A 12,394-nucleotide genomic window follows, 5' to 3' on the forward strand; every position below is an offset into this window, starting at 1 on the left:
TTTTTTATATTATTAGTATCCATTTTTGTACTTATTTTGGTATTTTATGTCTTTGTAGGTATTTTTGGGAAAATAAACATGTGTGGAAAAATTGGCTCGAAAGTGGTGTTTGCACCCCTGGGGGAAAGTATTAAATGTATCCAGAAGATGCGTCAAAGGAACTTTGGAAATATGTTGGAGACACCCTAATAAAGTGATATTTGCACCCCCCACCCCCCCAGAAAATTACTAAAGGCACACGAATTTTGGTTAAGGACACCCTCAGGGCAACTGCTATTGGCACCAAAACTCTAGATGGGGACGCCCATCTCTTTCTTCATTTCAAAAGCAGAAAACGATGAGAAAGTTGGATGTTTAACTGTGTAATTCCACGGATCGGTTTTGTGTGGGATTTACTCGGGATTTTTCACGGATTATGGATGGTTTGGGCTTGTTTGGATGAACCAGAGTTGGTATGTGTTTTTATATTTTCCTCAGTGAAACAGGGAAAGAGAACCATTCACGGGATATATTTTCAGGTAGTTTTGGAAGAGATTTAAGAGATTTAAACACGAGAATAACTCTATTACCTTATAAACCAGAGAAGTAACGTGTTTGGAGAACAAAGACAAGGATCGTATATCCTCATAATTGGTAGTTATCTCAAAAGAGAGAAGTATATTCACGGAGTTTTGCTGGATTCTAAAAAAGAGAAGTTATCATACAAATGGGAGAGAATATCTCCCCTGAGATTCGACCCTATCAAATACAAAGGATTTGTTGGAAGTTTTATTAACCCAGATATGCGAAAAGAAAACTTGGAGAGGATTATACGCAACTGGCAGCGAAGAAAAGAAGAGAAGAGTATTTTAGGGTCATATGGTGTATATAAGAGCTTGGGGGAGTCTCAAGAAGGATTATCATCACTTGGGGTACGCTACAGAGCTAAAAATAAAGCTATAAGAGGATTTGCAGCAGCAGAAGGAAGAAGACAAAGCTGAAAAACTTAAATTTTGTGCAGGACGGTCGTATTTCACAGCGTCAAAATCATGGAACAGTCTATTTACAACGTATATCTTCAGTTAGCCACGGCTATTATAACAGTGAACTTTGTGACGCGTATTAAGCGTTGCATATTCCTGTGTTATAATATTTCTTCAACAAAAACACCTTTTGGGCCATGAGTTATTGTGTTTTCACCATGTGGAGCTAAACCCTAACAGTGGGATAACTGAGAAAGCTATTTTTAGCCTATTAATTATTTTTATGACATTTTGCACTAATTTAATTTGAATAATGATTTTTATTAATTAGTTGTGATTTAGTTTGATCGGTTATGCTTATCTTAGATGTTTTGATAGTCCATGCTTACCATCTACAATTAATGTTTTACAAAATCTACCTTGGCAAAGATTCAAATTCATTAATTGTTATTTTTGGAGCTATAATTGCCTAAGAATTGATATTCAAACTACATGAACATGAATTTTGGTGGAATCCCGAGTCTCGGTAATCTCTTAATCTTGTTTTAACCGTTTATTTGTTATTTTAGTGTTAGAAATTAAATTTTGAAACCAAATCTTCACAAGTCTTTAATGAACCTTTTCTTTTCTCTTTCAAAACTACATCAATTTTTGGCGCAGCCGACATAGACTTGTTTTTAGATTTGTTTTCAGGTTTAGTTTTTCTTTTTTTGTATAGTTTAGGGTTTATTTGTGTTTTTATTACTTTTTTTTGTTCTTTTTTACGCCTTTGGTATCTTTTCGATTTTTTCCAGATTTGGAGTGAAGTTAAAAGGAAAGGAAAAGTGCTATAGCAGGAAAGCAAATTCAAAGAAATAAAGAAAAGAGGAGTCCAAAGGAGTGCAGAAGATTTTGTTATTTATTATTTTTTAGATTTTTATTTACTATTAGATTTTTATTTTTAGAATTATATTAGGGTTTGTTGTGTTTGTTTATTTTTGGACACTTTTTGGACTTTATTTTTGGGACTTTTGGACTTTATTATTTTTAAACCCTAAAGAATGGTTAATTTAAATAAAACTGCTGCAGGGAAGGACGACAATTATGAACTGTCTCGGCCCCTCGGGTTTGTACACTGACATAAGAGTCGGTGGCCTGAGTTGACTACTACCAATTCGTCGCCTGTATGGTACAAGAGGTATGACTCTATCCACCCATGAATCCCCCTGTCAGTGGGTTTTCTTTTCTGTTGGGTCTCTAAAAACACACGTGAACACACCAATTTCATTGTCAGATACCTATTTTTAGGAAAACTTGTGGTTTAGTACGGTGAACCCTCTGGGCGTTATCATCCGAAACACCACAAGCCTTACTCTTGTACCATTGACCAGTCTTTTAATGTAGGTATATTTTGCTAAAAGTAACCAGAGCTACCCATTTTAGTCAACCCTGCATTTGAACGTGCGCAAAAGACTGTCGAACTGGTATTACAATGGCCAATACAATAAATATACGACTGAGTTTCAAAATGGACATTACTACTTTGACCATAGTGTGAATAGTGGTTGGGAACATCAACCTTTTGAAGGTTATAGCTCATACCATGGGGATCCCAATTACTATCCTCACACGCACAGGTCACACGAGCAATATTATAGTACTAATACCTCATCTTTGGAGGATCCAATTAAAACGTTGCAACCTAGTACTTCTTATGATCCTTTCATTTCTCTAGAAGAGTCTCTCAAGCAGTTGACTGAGATGACAAATAAGTTTGTGTTAGAAACAAATGAAAGAACTGCATCAATGAGGAAACCTTCTGTAGAAGATACCCTTCAGCAGTTAACTAGGATGAACCAAAACTTTCTTTATAAGAGTCCCTTAAGTGGTTGACTGAATCGAGATGTAGGTTTGAGTTATGGACGAAGGAGACAATTGCTCAAAATAATCTTAATTTCCAATACAATTTTTCCAATAGTACCCTTTAAAATGAACATAGTTATTTGCATGATGAGGTTAGAATTGGTAACACTAGTTTAGATGAGGTTCAGCCATTTTCATGTTATTATAATGATGATTATGATGAGGATAATGTTGATGAAGAATCTGAAATATGCAGGCAAAGTGATCAGGAATTTTTTACTCCAATTGAGCTTTATGAAAATAATGTTATTTATGGTTTATATCCAAATAATATTAATAATTATTCACCTATTCAAAAGGACGAGGATTTGACTAGAGATACCCCCGTTTTAGACGATGTAATATTTCCTTTTTACGAAGCCGATGATGGTTTAGAGGAACGGGTTTATCCTGAGAATACTATTTTAGAGTCGTACAATATATAAACAATAGTCTTAGACGAAGAAGATGAACTCGTAGAGCTTTTAAATATGAGTGAGGATGCATTACCTGAGTACAACCTACAAGAAGCAATTGATCATTTTCAGGATTCTGATGATCTAGAAATTAGGGAAATTGTACCTAGTCTATCTAGAGACACCCAAAACTCTAAGTTTAGGGGTGATTATCATTCTCCCCGTGCCTTACGTTTGACTCTTATAGAGATTCCTCACTTGGGACTTGACATATGTTCATTTACCATTTTACAAGATCATCTTCATATACGTTCTCCCGAACCTAATGATATCCAGGAAAAACTTCAGTTGTTAGTAACCCATCCTCTGGTTGATGTGGTTTACCTAGGCTATGATACCAAAATTGACTTTGTTTTCCCATCAAATATTTTTCTTCCAAATGTAGGAACGTATGAGTTTGAAATGTTCCATCTATCAAGTTTTAAGACTAAGCCTAAGTACTTTAGGATATTAGAATTGACACATTTGCTTAAGAATGACCACCACTTTCATTGTGGTCAACTGTGTGAGTCAATCTAATTGACTTTAAGGATCCGTAATTATTCAAGTTATTGTTATGTGCTTCTAAGTTCTTACTTGAGTTTTTCCAGACTTTGTTTTTTTTTTCTTTTTTTTTTTGCTGAATCACATTTTTTATTGATTGAAAAACTAAAAGAACAACTTACAGGACTGACCCACATGGAGTTGAATTACAAACCCAAAAAGGTAGAAAAGAAACAAACCCAAATAAGGAGATAAAATAGCAGGCCCAAAGAAAACAACTAAGCCCAGAAATTAATACGAGTCATTCTTTTTAACAGTGAGAAAACAAAAGAACAGCTACTGATTCAACATAGATTGAAAGAATTCATCATCTGAGAATCATAGGTTTGCTTCCAGCTAATTCCATTCATTCTACACCCCCTTCATGAACCAGCTGCATAATTCTGCTCTTATAACTATTCAGATTAGGTTTCTTCTCTTCAAACAGCTTTGCATTCTTTTGGAACCATAATTCTCTCAAGGTTGCACAAGCTGTTGTCATCCAAATCTGCCTGATTAATGGACTCTTGTTCTTGGATGCTTTACAGACATCTTCAAGTGAATTTGGTTTTGTAAAACAAAAAACTCTATTCAGCCAATCCCAAACTGCAACGCTGAAATCACATTCCCACAGTGTGTGTTTCATATTGTCTTGTTCTGCAAAACATATACAACACACATAAACCATTTCAAATCCTCTGCTTCTCATTACTTCATCATCTACATATACTGCTTGTTGCAGTTTCCAGATGTTACTAGTTATGCTGGGATGAAGGAAATACTTCCAAATATACTTTGGCCATGTAAGAACAGCTTCTCTATGCCTTATTTTCTCAATTGCAATATATATGGAGAATTTTTCATCTTTACCAACTATCCACACTCTCTCATCAATCCCACCACTTATTATTGGCAAATTTACCTTAGGAATTATTTGTTGTAATTCAGTTGGAATGCACCAACTTCCATCATGAATTAACTCTTGTACTTTCATTCTTGTGTGTTCTTTTGACATATTCTGTGAAACCAATTTCTTCAAATATGGTATTACTACCAAACCAAGTGTCAACCCAAACAGAAATACCTGAGCAATCTCCCACTTTCCATCAAATATCTTCTTTAAAGTATTCCAGGCCCATTTTAAGCCTTTCCAAACTGAAGATTGCTTCCAATTGCAAGTCCATTGCCCATTTCTGTCTTTAAATTTTGCAGAGAAAAATAATTCCCATTCTTCATCCGAATTTATTATTTTCCATATCATTTTCATTAATAAGGATTTTTTGACTACCTCCAATCTTTTGATGCCATGACCACCTTCCTCATATGGTGCGCAAACTCTTCTCCAAGATATTGTCTCATATTTCCTTACATCACCATCTCCAGTCCACAAAAAAATTCTAATTAACTTCTCACACACCTTAATCACAGACAAAGGCCATTTGTAGACTGAAATATTGTAAATAGGTATACTACAAAGTACAGATTTTATTAAAATCAATCTATCTTGAAATGAAAGCAATCTCCCCTTCCATGCTGCTAATTTTTTCTGAATCAATTCAACAATAGTCCATACCATTGGAGAAGTAATTTTACCAGGAGCCAAATACACTCCCAAATACTTATCTGGAAATTTAGAAAGTTCCATATTTACAAGCTCACTAATCATTTTTCTCCTATGTTGTGTAGTTCCATCCACACAAAGTTTACTTTTAACTTTGTTTATAACTTGACCAGAGCATGCTTGATAAGTATCTAGAAGCTGAAGAAAATTCAAAATACTTTTTCTACCTCCATTACTAAAAATGAACACATCATCTGTAAAGAAAAGGTGTGTAGGATGAATACCTTTTTTTGTAACCATTGGCTGCAATTTTCCTTTTTCCACCAAAGCTGAAATTTTTCTGCTAAGCACATCCTCCATAATCACAAAAAGAATTGGAGATAAGGGATCCCCCCGTCTCAGTCCTCTCTCAACTTTGAAAAAACCACAAGGACCTCCATTCACCAAAACTGAAACTCTTGCTGATTTAAACGATGTAACTAACCACTCATACCAATCATTGGGAAAACCATATTGCTTTAAGACTTTGATTAATAAATCCCAACTAACTGTGTCATAAGCCTGAGATATGTCAAGTTTGATACTTACATTTACCCCTTCTTTTAAATTTCATTTCATTCACAAGTTCAGATGCTAGAAGGATTTGTTCATGAATACTTCTTCCTTGTACATAGGCAACTTGTTGAGGAGAAATCTACTTCTTCATTAATCCACTCATTCTTCTTATGATTAATTTTGTGAATATTTTAAAGATCACATTACTCAGTCCTATTGGTCTGAAATGATTAACAGTTTTTACAGCTTGAGTCTTAGGTAACAAGAATAAGAAGCTAGAATTCATTCCTTTGGGTATGAATTTACTTCTCCAGCAGAATTGAATAGCAACAACCAAATCCTGCTTAATTATCTCCCAACAACTTTTATAAAAAAAATACCTGAAAATCCATCTGGACCAGGAGCACTTTCTGGATCCATGTCAAAAATTGTTGCTTTAATCTCTTCTTCCTCAGGTATGAAATCAAGCATTCTATGATCCTCTTCATTAATAACTTTAGGAATCACTTCCAATAATTCAGCAGCTATTTCCACAGGAGCAGACTCAAATTTCTTTTGAAAATGGTTAGCCAAATGTTGAGCAATTTGATCCTGATTTGCAAGTACATTACCCTCATTATCTTCTATTTCATTAATCATGTTCCTTGCATTTCTGATCTTCATATTTGTATGAAAAAAACTTGTGTTAGCTGCCCCTTATTTAACCCACTTAACTTTGGATTTTTGCTTCAATAAAGTGTTTGCTTGAACCTCCCTACTAGCATGTTCATTTTGAGCTTGAACTAAATTATTAAGAGCTTCTTCATCAAATGGATTGTTATCAGAAACTTCTGTTGCAACCTTAACTCTTTCTTCAACTTCTTTTATTTTAACTTGAACATTTCCAAATACCTTCCAATTCCATTCATTAACACCTTTTTGAGTTCCTTTAACTTTTGTAAAAACTGAAAAGAAGGATCACCAACAATTACTTTTTCCCAACAATCAGATACTACTTGCTTAAAATTAGGATGACTAATCCACATTTTTCGAAATTTCCTAGGTGTATTCTTTGGCTTAGGAATGCTTGCACATCCACCTAACAGAGGAGCATGATCTGAAACAATCCTCATTCCAACCTTGTATCCCCAATCTCCATACAATTGTAACCATTTCTGATTAAATAGAACTCTATCTAAATTACACAGAATCCTCTTATTGCCTTGTTGAAAATTGGACCAAGAGTATTGTAGACCATTTTTTGGAGCATGAAGAAGTTCACATTGATTGATACAATCATTGAATTCTAACATTGCATTTCTATTAGGGTACTACCAACTTTTTCTTCATGAGAAATAACTGCATTAAAGTCACCAAGAATTATCCATGGCTTGTTAAGATCACTTACTAACTGAATTTTAGACCACAAAAACCTCCTTTGAACAACCTTAACAAGTGCTTGAACTCTTAACACTAAAATATGACCAACACTAACTGTTATCATTTTACTAGAGACTGATATAACTTGTGGATGAGCAATACATTTGTTCCAGAACAACCAAATATTTCCTTTTCTACCTTGACGTGAATTATGAATTACCATTTTTTCCATTCCAGGAAGATTTAATTTTTGACATAAAGAAGCACTACAAACTACTTTTGGTTCAGCTACCCAAACTAAATAAAGACTAAATTGATTTACTAAAGACCAAAGTTTGTCTTGAGCCCTTAATCTTCTCAGGCCCCTGACATTCCAAAAAATTATCTTCATTGTTTTGTTGGAGGGTTTCTGGTACCCCCTTTACCTTGATTCTTTCTGAAATTATATTTATTATTCAATAGAGCTTGTTAGATACTTTTATTTGATCAAGAGGACTTTTAGCATTAGAAGTACTAGCTGTTGAAGTAACCATTTCCTTCTCCACCACTTTGGCCCAAGAAGTTACTTGCACTAGTGTAGTTACTACTGTACCATTTATTCCATCAACAAATGGAACCATATTACTATTCACTTCCACTTCTGCAACTACTTTTGGTTCTGATACCATATTTAGTGTTGATACTCTTGGTGTTGATACCACATTTGGTGTTGATACCACATTTGGTGTTGATACCACAATTGGTGTTAATTCCACATTGGATGATGAAACTTCTTTTATTATTGATTCAGGAACTTCTACACTTTATTCGATGTCTAGAGGACTAAATTTGCTTTGCTGTAACAAAACTTCACCACTTGAGATGCTTGATGAAACATTATGTTGAGTAGAATCTACAACTGAATCCCCTTTAGGTGTAAAGTCACATATATAAAAAGGTACTGGGTTAAACTTCTCTTTTGTATTACTCTTATCTTCCATTGTTTTTGTTTGAGTCCTAGATGTTTCTTGCTGCTCATTTACCCCTTTATACTTCTCCACTCTACATTCAGCATTTGAGTGACCAACAATTTTACAGGATGAACAGAATTTATGACAATTAGGAATCAGAACATCTTGAAAAAAACCTCCATATTTAGTTCCAATCCATACTTTATGAGGTATGTGCTTTGCAAAATCTACTTCAACCAAAACATTTGCATAATAACCCACTTCACACTTTGCAGTAGCATTATCAATCTTAATTGGAGTACCAAATTCTTTACAGATTGTAAATAGAATTTTTTCATTCCAGAATTCTAAACCTAAACCAGGAAAACGAACCCACACCATTGCTTTTGATGTTCTTTGACTTGCTGGACGAAAATTGTAAACCCAATTTTTAACTTGTAAAATTTGATTCAAAACCTCCACCTCTGTGATTTAATCAACTGTTTATCTTGTTCATTATCAAGCTTAGTAGTGAAGAACCCCCTGCCTAAAGGAATGAGTCTACAATATCCCATTAACTTCTATTGACTTCTTAGAATAACAACAACATCAACAAACTTAATCTTCTGTAAATCAAGTCTTCCAATAAGAGAAAACTTCCATGGATCCAAACTTTTTTCAAACAAATCATCAGGTAAATCAATCGAAGGAATTTTTTCCAGACTTTGCGACCTAAACCTTCGGATCTCGCTTTTGAGGAATTCCATCCCATGAAAATATTTTATCTAGACCCTTTCATAGAGCCTGAAGTTGAACAACAGCTAGATGTAGTTGTCATAAACAGGAAACCAGACAAGAATGTGATTTATTTGTTCATTTTCTTGGCATGTTGCGGATTCCTTTTATTTGTGGTAGCTTTATTTGGTTTTGATAACCCACGGATGTTATGGCTATTACTTTATGATTCTATAAGATGACTAATCCTTTCTTAGTCTGGCTGAAGACTTTAAACTTAGTACTTATTGGGAGGTAATCCATGTTCATGCGACACTGTAATATCGTTCCTTATTTCCTTTTCTTCAAGTGGTAACAATTTCTCCTTGTTCATGTTATTAATTTTATCTTTAGAACATTGAGGACAATGTTAGATTTAAGTTTGCGGGTACAGGAGAAATTTTTTAGTTGCAATTATGAAACTCCAGAGCCTAGAAATTTGTGCCAATTAAGGATAACACTAACCAACCTAAGTGGATAGAAACATCTTGGTTGTAGGAGTTAACGAACCCAAAAATAAAGTTTATTCATAAAAGCGGAGAGCTTAGGTGTTAGAAATAACATGGTAGTTTCACCGTCTCAGAGTCATCTTATCACATTTTGTTTTTATTTTTACATTTTTATACTTGTTTCTCTAAGTGATTTGGTGGGGCACCAACATCAAATTGTTATCACCGCTGGGATGAAGTAGAGTGATTGAGTTATTTAAAAAAAAGACCATATAAATAGGACCAATCAGAGTATAAATATATATATATATATATATGATGAAAAAGAAAAGAAAAAAAATGATTATTATTGTTCAATTAATAAAATCGACCGCCGGTCCTTGTATATGCCAGCTGAGTTGATCTAGAATTAGGATTATCGACCACTGGTTCCCTTGTATATGCCAGCTGTGTTGATATTAGTTCAGACCAGTATCTCAGTCCATTGGGATATGTTCATCTTGGCAGTTACCTTCAGACAGATATGGGAAATACCGTTCACCTTAGTCAACATCGCAAACCATCTATCTTTATATCCATCTTCTTAATATTTTCATGTGATTTGTTCGATTTCAGATATTGATGTCCATAGTGCGGCTATCTCAAATTTCATCTGAGATCAGGAACAAACAATACATGGATCAATTTCAAATTATTCTCAAAAACCACGGTCCCTTCGTATTGAGCAAGTGAGTATGTGCTATTCGGAAGTTTTTGGGAAGATGATCCTATTTGATGTGTTTGAAGCAAAAAATGTTTACTTCTTGATATGTCTTGAAGCCCGTGTATCATATCCACTTACTAGAAAGCTTTCCTTCGAACCCTCTTTATTCGAAGAATTAAAAATATTCACAATAGCTTCCCATTATGTATACTGAGAATATTAGCAAGTGGTATTCGATTTTTTGATGAAAGATAGTTGCCATCTGAATTCGTGTCAACATTCATAAGTGCGGTATTAACAACAACTTGTTCATCTTGTTTGCATTTGTCCATCTTGTTTCCAATCTTGTTAGGTCATCCCAAAATTCCTTGACAATCTCATATAGGTTACTATCGATCGCAGATTCGGCTCAATAGATGTAAAAATTCATCTAAGAGGCGCTGAATTAACGCTCCATCAATCTTCAATATTTGAAGCATCTTCTTTCGGCTGAGTAATTTTTCCATCCAAATAGGATTGTTTTTGCCTGGCTCGAAATGCATTGAGCATTAATCGAGACTACTCTTCGTAATTATTGCTATTCAATTTCACCGGAGAAATCATCGTACCTGTATGATCTGAAAGATGCAAGTAATACGATGAAATTGAATCAATTTTAGGTTTAACATTAGAAACCAATTCTTTCCTAGCCACGATGCTAAGCTTTGGCGCAAACAAAAAATTGATCAACTTCTATTTTCAATTACTTAAGTTATTTCGATTCTCGCCGATGCCATAAAACAACAGGATTGAAAAGATCAATACTTATTATTCCAAACTGTCGACTTAAAATATATACACAGCAAAGATGTACACAAATATTTAGGCAGCGAATGAGCATAAAGTTATTTTGGAAATGCTTTATGCATGGAACTAGCATTAAGTTATCCAAGATTATCGAGTTTGCACATGTATGGAACAATCAGGCCTACACTTGCCTCCGCGGATGACAAAATAAGTGGATTGGACAGCCTAGCCTTACTGTCTGTACACCACTACAATAGACTAGATAATTGCAAAAAGCCAACAAAGTGTTTAAAAAGGTACACAAGCAAAAGCAAAGATGAGATTATGAGAAAGACAGTTCGCTAACATATCCGATTATATATATATATACACGCACAGAATCTTAAAGCCAACTATCTTCCATGAGTAGTATTGCTTTCAAAAGCAACTTAAACCACCTTTGCACTTGAAGACGACATGCATGATAGACCTGGCTAGCTCTCGCTCTCTACTTTCTTGGTTGGCTTTGTGCTTCACTTTTGAAATGACAACAACTTATTAACCAAAATGCTAACTTTTTTTTTTTCTCTTTTAGCCCCGATAACTCTCTTCACATGATTTTTTTTTTCCGTGGTTCTATCAGTCGATTTACAACTTGGTGTGCACTGCGAATTACGGAGAATCAATGAAAAACTGGAACGGACGATCAACGTAGGGTAGGGGTCTCCCCAAAGTGGCTCAAATTAATAATTCTACCATTCTTATAACTGACAGATTAGGTTAAATAAGTTGTTATGCTAAAATTATAGTTGGGAAACAAGGTGATCCTCTTTCACCTTATCTTTTTTTATCTTATCTATGGAATATCTTTCAAGACATCTCACAAGTGCTCTTCAGAATAATTCCATCAAAGGTATTAAAGTGGCTGCTCTTTCCCCAACCATTAATCATTTGCTTTTTGCAGATGATTGCTTGATCTTTACTCAAGCAGATGTTACTTCAGTCAATAATTTACTGGAATTTCTTCATCATTTCAGTACTCAATTAGGTGAAGTTATTTTGAAAAGTCAGCAGTTCACTTCGGTAAGAAGACTAAACCTGAAGTTACTAATACACTGACTCAAATTCTGGGTGTTAAGGTTATGAATTCAAAGGAAAAGTATCTTGGTTCTCCACTAATTCTTGGTCACTCAAAACATGAATCATTCAAAACCATCAAGGAAAATTTTGAAAGTAGATTCTCATCTTGGTCTAGTATTTCTCTTTCACAAGCAGGTAGAGGAACCATGATTAAACATGTACTTAATTCAGTCCCTATCTATCAAATGGATACATTCAAGCTTCCAAATAATCTTCTTCAACAACTCACTGCAATTGAGAGAAAATTCTTCTGGGGTTATAACAACAACAAAGGTTCAAATCCTATAGCTTGGTCAGCTGTTTGCAGGACCAAAGATC

General features: G+C 34.5%; 2 protein-coding genes across 2 annotated transcripts; both read right to left on the minus strand.

Annotated features, from left to right (window-relative positions):
• Positions 1–4,208: 4,208 nt before the first annotated feature.
• On the minus strand, positions 4,209–6,620 carry LOC113305660. Its single transcript, XM_026554678.1, has 2 exons — positions 6,338–6,620; positions 4,209–5,998 (listed from the first exon to the last, which is right to left on the minus strand). Exons 1-2 carry the CDS (start codon positions 6,618–6,620, stop codon positions 4,209–4,211), a joined length of 2,073 nt encoding a protein of 690 aa, XP_026410463.1.
• A 1,499-nt stretch (positions 6,621–8,119) lies between these two features.
• LOC113305661 lies at positions 8,120–8,647 on the minus strand. The gene has a single exon (XM_026554679.1). It carries the CDS (start codon positions 8,645–8,647, stop codon positions 8,120–8,122), a length of 528 nt encoding a protein of 175 aa, XP_026410464.1.
• Between the last annotated feature and the right edge of the window lie 3,747 nt (positions 8,648–12,394).

The sequence above is a fragment of the Papaver somniferum genome, chromosome 8 (assembly GCF_003573695.1).
Source record: "Papaver somniferum cultivar HN1 chromosome 8, ASM357369v1, whole genome shotgun sequence".
NCBI lineage: Eukaryota > Viridiplantae > Streptophyta > Magnoliopsida > Ranunculales > Papaveraceae > Papaver > Papaver somniferum.

Coding starts and splice junctions, on each gene's coding strand:
- LOC113305660 (XM_026554678.1), bottom strand. CDS start 6,620: ATGAAGATCAGAAATGCAAGGAACATGATTAATGAAATAGAAGATAAT. Junction 5,999..6,337: donor TGGTCCAGATGGATTTTCAG/GTATTTTTTTTA, acceptor ATTTAAAAGAAG/GGGTAAATGTAAGTATCAAA.
- LOC113305661 (XM_026554679.1), bottom strand. CDS start 8,647: ATGGTGTGGGTTCGTTTTCCTGGTTTAGGTTTAGAATTCTGGAATGAA.